Below are 13604 nucleotides of genomic sequence, written 5' to 3'. Positions count from 1 at the left end.
GGATATTTAGCCTTCTCAATTTTTCATTGAGGAGAATTATTCTGAAAATGCTCCACAATTTGTAGAAGCAGTTTTTTTTTTCAAATTACTCGTGAAAAACTCTTTCTATATCCAGTATTGTTACTGACCTGTTTCTAATGAACCTGAATAGGTGCGACATGTTCCTGTTTCTTTGCACTTAGTTACACTTTCTGATCCAACCTGCTTGTTTTCAGACATGCTGTTGGCATTAAATTCAAGACGAGCCAATATTTTTCATGAATTATCAAAAAGTTTCTCTTTCAACATCTGGTATCATTTCTTTGTTCTCTTGGGGATGAAAGAAATAAAAAAAATGTTGGTTTGTAATATTGGCGAATCGTAACATCCTGTTTTTATTCACCTTACAACGTTCTCACCTATTTCAATGTGGAGTTGTATTCATTATTGCTTTTCGCATGGGTCTAAATGTTCTCGAGCTCCCCTGTGTGCTGCAGAGATGCCTGCATCAGTGCCAGTGTGAGGAGGTGGTGGTGGTGGTGGTGGTGGTGGTGATGCTGCTGGTGGACGGGGCTTGTCGTGTAGCTGGCTGGATGTGTTGACACGCATTTCTGATCCATCTCTTTGATTAAACCGCGAGCACAGCGACGGAGGGATGAGAGCGAACCGACACGCGGCATCTTCATCATGCTGCCGTCGACCACCGGCCGTCCATTTTACACGATTATATGAGCCGATGAGCGCCACTCTGTCCGGCCAAAGCGGTCCCGACCATGACAACATAAGCCAACGCCTCGCTGCAGCTACATACAGGGAATGAAAACGCTCCCAAGATGGTCCGCATCGCCAAGGCCCTGGGTTTGGTTATTCTGTGCGTCGTTGTGCTCATACTGTCGCTCATCAGCTATGTGTCCCTGAGAAAAGACAGCCTCTTCAGCTCCTCTAAATATTACATGGGAGGGCCGCGGATTATGTTTCATGCAGGTTTTCGGTGAGTAACACTGGTGAGCAGATAGATGAAATGCAGACGAGGGTTGGTGTGAGTGTAAACAGAGGAGTGTGGCCTTGTGCGGACCAATCCAGTTTAACACCTTTACTTTAATGCACTTCCTGTCAATCAAACTGTGAGCTATCCAAGGTGCTGATTTTAACCCTTGAACCGCTGGGCTTGTATGTAAAGATAAATCGCAGTTCTTCGAAGACGTATGTAGAGAAATCAGGATATCTACACAGTGTACCAAAATATTTACAGAGGATATTGATAGGACTCATTGTCGACACCCAATTTTTTTGGAAACAGGTAAGTAACCCAAAAAGAGCCTGAATTTGGTCGAACTACTGGCCCCACCTGTAGGGGAGACTTGGGGCAGTTGTAACAATTTCTTACATTTTCCTTCATGAGTCACAATCGTATGATCGTCAAATTTTGATATAAGACATTAAATTAATGATACAGTTGACATGTTTCCATTAATTAAGATGGGAGTGATTCATTTATCCTGTTTGGGAACCTAACACACACTCACTGGCTATTTTAATTTAATTTAGAATCACTAATCTACCAACATGCATGTTTGTGGACTGTGAGGAAGCCGGAGGACCCGGAGAGAACCCACGCAGGTACATGGAGAACATAAGAGACTCCACACAAAAAGGTTCCAGGCCAGATTTGAGATAATATCCATCCATAAATCCATTTTCCACACCCGCTGAATCCGTCGGTCGGGGGGGGGGTGGGGGGGGGGGGCGTGGCAGGACACACCCTGGACAGGCCGCCAGTCCATCACAGGGCCACACAGAGACAGACGAGACCCGGAGATAATCAACGCATACACGGGGAGAACATGCAAACTCCGAGATAATATCAAAATATCAAATTTAAGATTTAAAAAAAATTGTGTTACAGCTTCCCCCAGTAAGGGGGCAATTGTAGAGTGAGTAGCTTCACTCTAGCTTTGCATGTAATTGGAGGAATTGAGGGTTTTACAGTTACCCCCTGTTACAGTTACCATCAGAAATGGACCCTTCTTTGCACTTAGCATCTTGAACACTATTAGAATTATTATTATTTTTTTCCGTCCATCTCAATTTGGCCCATGGTCCCGGTCATCAAATTAAAACAAAACAGCCCCCCCAAAAAATCGATGAAAACCATCACTTTCTTTGTAAATTTTTACAAACAAACATAGGCCATTATGGTCAGTGGCTGTAGTGGCAGAAAGTGACTTCTTCTTCATAGAGAAACGTTGACTGCAAATTTAGCTTTTTCAGCTGAGAGAGGGTCTCTAAATATTTTGTCACTTTTGTTGGTTCAAAGGCAGAATGTTTGATGTGCCAAGGGATCATTGCTATGTTCAAAGAATACAGCAGCAAATTACTGACTTTTAGTAAACTTTTCATTGCAGGGAAAAGAAAAAGCCCTGAAATTGACTTCCAGATTACCTTATTATCCAGACAAAAGTCCACAAATCATCAACAAGTCTGAGAAACTTGAGAAACAGATCAAGGCTTTCTCTGACAAAGACTTTTTCAAGACTATATGACATAGATGGCTAGCACAGACCTATGTTTCTGTTTGGTTGTCCAATGTGTGGGTTCTTCAATTACTTATATCACTTCAATATGACCCACTGGAAAAGCTTTTTGCCCAACCCTGATCTAAGGGCTATTAAAATCACTCATCCAGTGATAAGAAGTAATGAGTATACTGGATGGATGTACTGCTTTTGGAGTCCATTTTCTTCAACAGATAGACAGATGCAATAGCAAAGAGATTTACATGTAAATACATTTAGAATCATAATCTAATAAAATCACATCAATTCTGCTTTTGAAGTACCTTTATGTTCGGTACTTTTAGTTTACCTCGTTTAGAGGTCCATCATTTCATCTTGTGGCCCAACCAGTAAAGATGAACGGCTATAATGTTGAAAAACAATATTTCTCTCATAATGTAAATTCCCGCAGCACCTCTTGTCACCTTCTATCGGAAACTCTCAGTTTTTAGAGTCTTTAGATTCTTGTGAAATGACTGACCTTTCACATGTGGGAGAGGCATTATAACACACTGACAGAAAGGAGGAAACGCAAAAAGAATAATATGTTGTTGTTCATACAAAGGTTTTGCATTCATTGCTTTTACTTTAAATGTAATGTTTCTCTGCTGTGCTATTTCTACTTTTGATTAGATGAAAATTATGAGTGCTTCTTCCACCACTGCCAGATTATAAAGTAGGATGTAATGATACATTGGGCATCTCAACTGTGTATAAAGATAAGAGACTGCTTAGAGGTTATCAGTAGATCTCTTTGTTGAACTATATAACATGAGCCAAGAATCAAGACGAAAGGTGACAAAATTCTCAGCTATCACATAGTGGATTGATGACTCAGCTTCCTGTGTTTTCAGGTCTCAGTTTGCCATGAATTTCCTTGACCCCTCCTTCATCCCACTGACTAACGCCCTGAATGAGGAACTCCAAGGAAAACCATACAAATGGAAGTTCAACCGGACAGCATTTTACCTACAGAGGTAAGGCCTTACCTCTCTTTGTAATTTTCTAAAAATGATCTTAATCCAGTTATCTGCAAATGATGCAGTTATTCAATTATATGCAAGTTATATATTTACCAATTTATTTTTCAGTTAATCAACTAATTGTTTGGAAAATATTAAAAATTTAGGAAAACAAATAAAAGCAGCAAGTCTTAACATTTGAGAGTTCGGATTTACTTTTTACTTTCCATGAAGCAAAAAGGGTGACATTAAAGGTGGATTCACTGCACAGTAAGCGATAGCATTTCTCTTCTATGCGATGAATTTTGGCCACATTATATTCTTATTCATTTGAGGGACTTGTGAAATTCCTGTCTAAGTTTCTGTTGATGTGAGATGGATGAATATTTGCCCAAAGATGTGTTCAGATGGTTAGTAACAGAGAATGGGACCGTGCAGTGGCAATCATTAAACTGGTCATGATAAATATAAAAGTGAATCTCTTCCATCTCCTCCTTATGGTGCCAAGGTGTTTTTCTGTTTTTCAGGAAAGATATCTTCAATTACATCGACATCCCCAACAATTTCTCCCTCACAAAGAACAGTGTGCGAGTTGGCCAGCTGATGCACTTTGACTACTCCAGCCACAAGTATGTCTTCTCCATCAGTAACAACTTCAAATCCCTGCTTCCGGAAATCTCCCCTATTCTCAAGAAGCACTACAGCATGTGTGCTGTGGTGGGAAACAGTGGCATCCTGACAGGAAGCCACTGCGGCCCTGAAATCGACCAAGCCGACTTCGTCTTCCGCTGCAACTTTGCCCCCACGGAGGTCTACTCTAAGGATGTGGGCAAGAAGACCAACCTGACTACCTTTAACCCCAGCATCCTGGAGAGGTACTACAATAACCTGCTGACCATTCAGGACAGAAATAATTTCTTTCTTAACCTGAAGAAGCTGGAGGGAGCCATCTTGTGGATCCCCGCCTTTTTCCTTCACACCTCTGCCACAGTAACCCGGACCCTGGTGGACTTCTTTGTGGAGCACAAGGGCCAACTGAAGGTTGAACTGGCCTGGCCAGGAAACATCATGCATGATGTCAACAAGTAAGAAATTGATCCCTTTTGCACAGTTTAAGTGATATAATACTCTACACCATTAAATTGTAGGCATGATGTACATTTAACTAGCTTATTCTAATATATTTTCAGTCTTATTTACATGAGCTTGATAAGAGATAAATGTGCAAAGCACTAGGGTTGCACCAGTTGTGAAATTTTGAACTATTAGCTTAGATGAAAATAACAATTTGAATGACGGTTTATAGCCAATACTCACATTTTCTGTTATTTATTTTCCTTTGAATGACAGAGAAACAACAAAATATGCATTTTTGTTGTAAAAACAACTGAACACTTTTAATGTATTTCAGTCGTTTATCACAATATCTTTGGATAAACATACATTCTTCCATACAAATATATAAAATAACCTTTATCGTAACCTTTCATGAAGTGTGCCATTGACCAGCTGCTCATCTATTGGTTGATCATCAGTGTGCAGAGATCCTATTTCATAAAAATGTGCCAGAAACCGGAAGTGGCTGCGATCAGGCTGCTACAATACAAGTAAATACTTAATTCAATTGAATGTGACAAATGATATTCTCTCAGTCACTTACAGATCGACTTAAAGTACTGTCCAGCTGTTGTTTATAAAGATAAAAGAAGCTACACTACAAAGCTGACTGTTTTGTGAAAATTAATCTAGCTGCTTGCGCCTTGATGGCTCGAATCACAATGTTCAACGGTTTTGCTTCCCATTCAATTTGATTGGACTGACATCTTGTGTTATGCCAAATTCAATTCTGGGTCCGTTGTTTCACTTTCTCAGCATAGTTTGTGGTGGAATGTTGAGAACATTTCAAACATTTCAATCAATCGAATCACCTGACTAATCGTGTCACAGAACTGATTTTTCGCTACAATTCCAAGCATCAGTGACCTGCTGATCAGCTTTCTGTGTGTAGTGGGTTTTCTCTGCATACTCAAGCCTCCCTCCACAGTCCAAAGACATCTATGCATGATTCTAAGTATGCCATGAAGGAGAGTATCTATCTTTATTAGCTTTGAGATTGACTGGCAACCTGACAGCTGGAACAGGCTAAAGAATAAAGCTGGAAAAGCGAATGAATAAAAAATGTAGCATGTAGTAATGGAAAAGTCAAAGGGCATGAGGGATTAGTCACAGTGTCTCTTGCATTTAGGAAAATCAGATGTATTGGATTCATGTTTAGTGAGCTAACATCTCATTTCCCTCACAGATACTGGAAGACTAAAAACCTCTCTCCCAAACGTCTCAGCACTGGGATCCTCATGTACACGCTGGCCTCCGCCATGTGTGACGAGATCCACCTCTATGGCTTCTGGCCCTTTGGCTGGGACCCAAATACAGGCAATGATCTGCCTTACCACTACTATGACAAGAAAGGGACCAAATTCACCACCAAGTGGCAGGAGACTCATCAGCTGCCCACCGAATTCAAGCTGCTCTACAAGTTGCACAGGGAAGGCGTGACCAAACTCAGCCTAACTCACTGCTCATAGATGGTTTCAGGGTTGATTCCAGAGACAATAACCCATACACATTAGTCCACCAGTTCAAACTTTTGTTGTGACACACATGATAAGCATGATAATTGTTAAGGCAATTTATTATCATTCCACACACGTCACTATAATTTCACATGACGATGTCAGGCTGAGTTGGGATGTAAGTCGCAGCCTTGTAATTCATTCGGTAGATAGTCGTGTTCTGCGGTAATGCTAAGACTACCATGCTGCTCAGCTGTTTCCATTACTGTCCTTTGCATGGCTACTGGCTGTGGCTAAACAATTAGAAAAGAACAAGCATTTATTTCAGCTGGAGTCTACAGGGAATTCAGCTGTGGAAACACAGGAGGGTCAAATATTTCAATTCTGATTAACACAGATTAATCACCTTTACAGCAGTTTACTGATTCTGTACACTGAAATCACTGCCTAATCTCAGGGAAGGAGTTAGATCAGTGTTTTTTGTAATCAGATTCAATGCCTCTGGAGTGGTACAGTTCTTCTTTTCAGGCCTTTTCCCCCATGAGGTGTCAGACAATCTGCACTGCTCTGGAAGATGGTATTTGTTTACAAGGCTCTACTCTATATAAATATCTTCATAATATCTATATAAATAACTTTTATTTTCTGTAAACAGTGTGACTATTCATTTAACATTTTGTTGTGATAATTCAAAATTTTTAAATAATCAACATTCCAACAATAAGCCATAAATTCATGACCAGACAATAATCTGTTGTCAGTACATAATTGAAGAATGTGATGTCGGCCTACATTAGGTTCTGAGAATACACATTTAAAATATCTTCTTACAAGACTTCAATTCCATAAACACATTACTGGCAGCAGCCGAGTCACAGAGCATTGATTTTCTAAAAATAAATGAAAAAATAATTTTTCATAATAAACAAAAACAATAGTTTTAAGTTTGGGTTATCTTGTTCAATTTGGGTAAAAGTGTTGATGAAATATCCTCAGCAAGTTTGTTACTGGGTAGGTTTTTCATTAAATCATATTCCTATATCTTTGGAATTAAATTGCAGTATAGGATTGTGACAGTGGGGAAACTGCACTGACTACTTAAAAAAAGTGTAAATGTATAAACTTTGGGTTGTTATTAGTAGCTGCACTTCAAACGAATTTTCAAGCAAATGTGCAAACTTTTGAAACGTTGCAAAATAGAAAATATGTATCTGGCACGTTTTTCAGAGAGTAGTGCTTTTGACTTTAGAATTAGCCCTCACCCCTTTCTGTCACTAATCTAAGATAATGACTTAGATATTTGCCTTCTGAAGTCATTTTTGTTTTCAAACCAAAAACCCAACATGTAGATAAGTCAAGACATTATTAATCATTTGTAATTCCTAAATCCTAAAGTTCATGCCATCAAATAGTTTATTGAAAGTAGCTAATATAAAAAAAATGCTAGGATTACAGATCTAACCTTTTTTTTCATCAGTTATATTGTTTTATTTTTGTAAAAGAAAAAAAATCTCTAATTCAAATCTCTCAAAGTGTCATGTTTGAACAACTCAGATGTGTCTGCCAAATTTCATATGATCTTGTTTACTCTTCCACCTGAAGTAATTACATCAGCAAGCTAACTCAGCTTTATCAGTTTTTTGACGTAACTGTTACGATCAAATAAAGTTTATGAGAGAGCTACTTTGTGAACCAGTTGGGTAACCTGTTTTTATTTTCCTCTCTTCAATTGCCACTAAATCTTAAGTTATGAAGAGCTGGAACATAACTATAAAACCAGCATGATGAAAGCTGATTCCCTTTTGAGCCTAATAGCAGCAATGGCTACAAACATCAGAAAATACAACATTTTTGACAGATTTTCATCAATCTAAAGAATTTATCTTGAAGTTTAAAATGATCTAAATTCAAACACAGCAGAGAATACAGTTTATTAAAGAGCTATTGTTGAGTGGAGAGAGGTTATTTATCTATCACAACTATATCTGTGACAGTATTTGTGATGTGAAGCATAGAAATGAATGAATGTTATGTTATTTACTGCATCTTGTACAAAGCGCATGATCCATTTAAATGACATTGCATGTGAGGCACTAAATATTATTCTAGGCTAGTTTTATTGAATCTTTTCAAAGATTGTTTTGAGGGAAATGTAGTTCTTTGCTATTGTTTGTAGTCCTCATGGCTAACTGGGGTGTTTGTATGAGAGCTGTTTGAAGGCAAAACAAAAACCCGACTGCAATACTGCACATTGGACCAAAACTTCAACAGATCTGCTTTTAAAGGAATGATTTTTAAAGCTTATTTCATTTGATTTTATTCTATAGATATATTTAATCTTGGGGTCTTAAACAGCCATCTCTATCAAACCAGACTGAAACAGACAGGTGGATATGTGGTAACAACTAAAACCAAACAGTTGAAGGTGGCTGCAAGACTGTCTCATGACTCTGCCACGTGCTCCTTGTTGCAAATTCTGTTTTAGGCCGAGCAAAGCGGTCTTTCACACTTACCAGATGTAGTATAGTTTTTTGTTCTCGTGCTGATTTAGCACGGTAGGCATTTGCCTGCCATCCCGTGCCACACAAAGCTTTTTTGTCCATCCTCTTTGACAAGAACATTTCAAGATTGTTAACTCGTGCGTCTCGTCTTCAAATCAGGGTGCAGTCGCTACCATGAAAACACGTATGAGATGAGAAAAATCGAGAATTTAAGTCCATTTAATTGATGTCTAAATGTGTATGAATAATTTCCATGGTCCCTTCATTAGGAATGTTTTGTAGGTAAACCAAAGACCATTAAGTAAAAATAACAAACATTATTATGGAATTTTCGATGCTGTATAACAGTACTATTAGCTAAAAAAAAAACTTTTTACATGGAATTTACATTGAATATCTGCTTTTCTGTGGCTCCTGCCAAATTAATGTGACTCCATGAATGTCCTCTTTAAGATTGATTTGTTAAAAAATATCAACTGGCTGTGACATGAATGTTGGACATTTTCTTCCCCACAAATATTCTGTTAATGTTCAAGTTCAAATGTGTGTAAAAGAGAGAAGTGCTAACAAACTCTACGAGGTTTGTTATTCCAGGAAGAGCAACAGTACGGCTTTTTGTGCATTACATAATTAGACAGTGACATACATAACCTAAAACATATGTCCTTATTCCAAATGCAGTACTAGACATGGATTAGTACAACAACCCTTTAAGAGTCATGAAGTTGTGTTTGATCCACACAGCAACTTTGTTCCATAATGCATATATAGAAAGCTTGGCTGCTTATGTATGTGTCATAAACCAAGTAAGGGACTGTGCTATCTGGTTTGTTGGAACAAATCAATCATCTATGTAAGAAACTGTGTCTTAAATGTTGTTTTAAGTATACTCCACGATAAATGTCCATTATGTGCCTGTAAATTCCTTCCATCAATGCCTCAGCGTGTCAAATAAAAACTGTATTTTTCTCTGACATCAGTTCAGGAGACTCTATTCATCCCAAATGAACAATTCAGGTGACAACCTTTCCAGTTCAAATGCTACATAGAAAGGTTTAAAAAAGGATCCATTTAAAGGATTCATTGATTCAGCTCAAAATATTAAACTAGCTTCCAAATTATAAATATGGTGGAGAAAAGTCCATCTTTTGAATTGTTGGTTTGACACATTATATTCTTTAGCTGTGGGATTGACTCCGGTTGTTAATTAACTTTCTGACTGTCTCACCTTAAATCTGTAGATCATATCATTGTTTTATTTAGTAAATGTTTTTAAACTTTAATTGTTTCAGTAAGAGAACCTCTAATTATTGTCCATTTTCAGTTTGGAACATAGTACTTATCATAGTTTTTTGTGAGCCGTGAAAATGCAGCATGCCTTTTAAGACAGCTCAGAGGGAAGAACAAAAACATAAGTGCAACTCTTTGAAAAGGAACAGAAAGCATTTTACTCATCTGAGAGGATTAACTTCACAGAGACATGAGAAAATAGAAAGCTTGCTATAAAAAGGCTTGACAGCAACAACTTCAAAATGAAATGGAAAATTAGCTGGGTTGTAAAGGTAAGGGTTAAATTCATAGCGTCTTCCTCAAACCGCCCTTCTTCCTGGATTGAATCACTCCTCCCTCTTCTTCCTGCTCTCAAACACAGCTGCTCCATTGGTCCACATATTTCCTTGTTCCCTCCCCATCAGATCTGCAGTTTGAGGACGGGCGTAACCGACTTGTGGTGAGGTGGAAGAGCCACCAGGCTTCACTGACTGCACACACACATGATTTGTAGATCAGAGCTGAGACTGGTTTCAGTTGTGAGAAAGTGAAACTCTCACAGTCACTGCCACCGAAGGGTGAAATGGCGCAGAAAGGAGTTGAGCTGGACAGAGAAACCTTCTCTTGTTCCATCTGTCTGGACCTACTGAAGGATCCGGTGACTATTCCATGTGGACACAGCTACTGCATGAAATGTATTAAAAACTTTTGGGATGGAGAGGAGCAGAAGAAGATCCACAGCTGCCCTCAGTGTAGGGAGACCTTCAAACCGAGGCCTGCCCTGGTGAAAAGCATCACGTTAACAGCTTTACTGGAGGAGCTGAAGAAGACTGGACTCCAAGCTGCTCCAGCTGATCACTGCTATGCTGGACCAGAAGATGTGGCCTGTGATGTCTGCACTGGAAGAAAATTGAAAGCCATAAAGTCCTGTTTGATGTGTTTGGTCTCTTACTGTGAGAAACACCTCCAGCCTCATTATGATGTAGCCCAGTTAAAGAAACATCAGCTGCTGGAGCCCTGCAGCAACCTCCAGGAGAACATCTGCTCTCGTCACGATGAGGTGATGAAGATGTTCTGCCGCACCGATCGGCAGAGCATCTGTTATGTCTGCACGGTGGACGAACACAAAGGCCACGACATAGTGTCAGCTACAGCAGAAAGAGCTGAGAAGCAGAAGGAGCTCCAGGGGAGTCGGCAGCAAATCCAGCAAAGAATCCAGGACCGAGAGAAAGATGTGAAGCTGCTCCAACGGGAGGTGGAGGCCATCAATGGCTCCGCTGATAAAGCGGTGGAGGACAGCGAGAGGATCTTCGCTGAGCTGATTCGTGCCATCCAGAAAAGAAGCTCTGATGCGAAGCTGCAGGTCAGATCCCAGCAGCAAACTGAGGTGAGTCGAGTCAAAGAGCTTCAGGAGAAGATGGAGCAGGAGATCACTGAGCTGAAGAGGAAAGATGCTGAGCTGAAGCAGCTCTCACACACAGAGGATCACATCCAGTTTCTGCACAGCTACTCCTCACTGTCAGCACTCAGTGACTCTCCAGACTTGTCCAGCATCAATATGTGTCCTCTGAGGTACTTTGAGGACGTGACAGCCGCCGTGTCAGAGCTCAGAGATAAACTAGAGGACATTCTGAGAGAGAGTTGGACAAACATCTCACTGATGGTCACTGAAGTGGATGTTTTACTGTCACAACCGCAACCAGAGCCAAAGAGCAGAGCTGGCTTCTTAAAATATTCACGTGAAATCACACTGGATCCAAACACAGCGCAGAACCGGCTGTTTTTATCTGAGGGGAATAGAAAAGCTGAATTAAAGGCACAAAATATGGGTTACCCTAATCACACAGAGAGATTCTCTGTGCTATATCAGATCCTGAGTCAGGAGTGTCTGACTGGACGTAGTTACTGGGAGGTGGAGTGGGGAGGACGGGGCGGTTATGTAGCAGTTGCATACAAAGATATCAACAGAGCAGATGGACAGTTTGGACATAATGACTTATCCTGGGCTTTATTCTGCGAGAATAACAATAATCAATTTTGGCACAACAAGAAGAAAACTCAAATCTCTGGTTCTCAGATCTCCAGAGTGGGAGTGTTCCTGGATCACAGAGCAGGTATTCTGTCCTTCTACAGCGTCTCTGACACCATGACTCTCCTCCACAGAGTCCAGACCACATTCACACAACCGCTTTATGTTGGACTACGACTCTGGTTAGCTTATGGAGACACTGCTGAGATCTGTAAACTTAAATAAGCGTATGATCTCTCTAATGATCGTCACTTCTGAGAGTTAATTGTTGTCCCGCTTTGTGTCTGGCCAGAGATCCATCTGTCAGTTATTGCTGGTGGGCGGAACATTTTCATCCCATAAGTTGTTGTTTTCTTTTAGGTAAAGCTCTGTCCTGTTTCTGTTCAAACTTCCCTGTAAAATTGTATTATTATGTTTTTTCTTCCACTGCATTGACATTAACAGCAAAAACTAAAGAAATTTATTTTACACAAATTACTCTTTTTCTCGTTTCTGTGATATTATGAATATCTGCATGAATGCATGATGGGATAGAATAAATGCAATATGTTTTCCTGTTAGTGATTAATTGATATATGTAATAAGGTTCAAGCACTGGCAGAAATGACTGTCTCATGCTCATAGCAAACAAAAGATTTGTTGTCTCCTGTGTCTGTTTATTGCTTAAGCCTATATGAGGCACCCTCTGCAAACCCCAGCAGCATCTCTGTGGCTCTGTACACTGACTTTGCATTGAAAAGCCTTAATAAAATTCTGACCTGAGATTTGTTATAACTCTCTTCATTCATACAGTTTTTCCACAGCATTGATGAAGCACATCTGTACATTAAATAAGTGAACAGACATTACCAGTTAATGCCTGAACAAACTGATAGTTTCAGTTTTACCGTTGGAATATAATTATAAATTGAGGGTAGAAAAAACTCCATTTTGAGAAAAGTTGTAAAGTATTCTAAGATACAAAGTTCAAGTTGGTTCAGACCTTTATTTAACAGACACAAGTACAAAGAGAATTTTTTTCAGTGTTCTCACGGACTAAAAACATCTCAAATTAACAAAGTAACACAGATCTGGGAGATAGTTCACCCAGAGAATCACCAATAAGATCAAAATAAATATTTCTCAATGCCCAGATGCAAAGAAAGTTGAACTTTTAACATTTATAGAGTATGGAATTCGAAGTATCAAGAAAATATTCAGGAAATTTGAGGAAATCGTTGTGCATTAAGGCCGAGAACAGAATCCACCAGGCAGCACTGCATGAGAAAAATGATAAATGTAACAACATGGGCTCTGGATTGCCTTGAAAATCCATGCTAGCTCAACACATCGTTATCCAGAAATGTGACCTTAAACTGTGCTGCACAAAAAAGGACGCCATACAGCAACTCTATTCTGAAACACTGCAGAGGTCTGTAGACACAAGCTCATCCTAGATGGACAGAGACAGTGGACACGAGTTCTGTGATCAGATGAGTTCAAGTTTCAGCTACTTTTGGGAAAAACTGACATTGGATTCTATGTGCCAAAAATGAAAAAGACCATCTAGGCTTTCATCAGTGACCGGTGCAAAACCCAGCGTCTCTGACGGTATGGGTGTACTTCAGTTTCCTGACTGTATGGGTGACGTGCATATGTGTGAGGGTACCATTAATGCAGAGGTGTACACTGGAACTGGAGAGATATACATTTACCTTCAAGGCAACATCCTTTCCTGGGAAGTCCATGGTTATTTC

At 39.6% G+C, this 13604-nt stretch overlaps 2 protein-coding genes across 2 annotated transcripts; both read left to right on the top strand.

Annotated features, from left to right (window-relative positions):
* Positions 1 to 517: 517 nt before the first annotated feature.
* LOC142382030 (alpha-N-acetylneuraminate alpha-2,8-sialyltransferase ST8SIA3-like) lies at positions 518 to 9544 on the top strand. Its single transcript, XM_075467464.1, has 4 exons — positions 518 to 970; positions 3389 to 3511; positions 4024 to 4581; positions 5799 to 9544. The coding sequence occupies exons 1-4, from the start codon at positions 813 to 815 to the stop codon at positions 6079 to 6081; spliced, it is 1122 nt and encodes a 373-aa protein (XP_075323579.1). The 5' UTR covers positions 518 to 812; the 3' UTR covers positions 6082 to 9544.
* A 429-nt stretch (positions 9545 to 9973) lies between these two features.
* Positions 9974 to 12751, top strand: LOC142382029 (tripartite motif-containing protein 16-like). The gene has a single exon (XM_075467463.1). It carries the CDS (start codon positions 10423 to 10425, stop codon positions 12091 to 12093), a length of 1671 nt encoding a protein of 556 aa, XP_075323578.1. The 5' UTR covers positions 9974 to 10422; the 3' UTR covers positions 12094 to 12751.
* Positions 12752 to 13604: the final 853 nt, after the last annotated feature.

This window comes from Odontesthes bonariensis, chromosome 6 (genome assembly GCF_027942865.1).
Source record: "Odontesthes bonariensis isolate fOdoBon6 chromosome 6, fOdoBon6.hap1, whole genome shotgun sequence".
In the NCBI taxonomy this organism is placed as follows: Eukaryota; Metazoa; Chordata; class Actinopteri; order Atheriniformes; family Atherinopsidae; genus Odontesthes; species Odontesthes bonariensis.
This window is presented reverse-complemented; position numbering and strand designations above follow the sequence as displayed.

Excerpts from the sequence above, each read along its gene's own strand:
- LOC142382030 (XM_075467464.1), top strand. The coding sequence starts at position 813 with ATGGTCCGCATCGCCAAGGCCCTGGGTTTGGTTATTCTGTGCGTCGTT. Across the intron at positions 971-3,388 it reads ATGTTTCATGCAGGTTTTCG|GTCTCAGTTTGCCATGAATT; the intron begins GTGAGTAACACT and ends CTGTGTTTTCAG. Across the intron at positions 3,512-4,023 it reads ACAGCATTTTACCTACAGAG|GAAAGATATCTTCAATTACA; the intron begins GTAAGGCCTTAC and ends TCTGTTTTTCAG.
- LOC142382029 (XM_075467463.1), top strand. The coding sequence starts at position 10,423 with ATGGCGCAGAAAGGAGTTGAGCTGGACAGAGAAACCTTCTCTTGTTCC.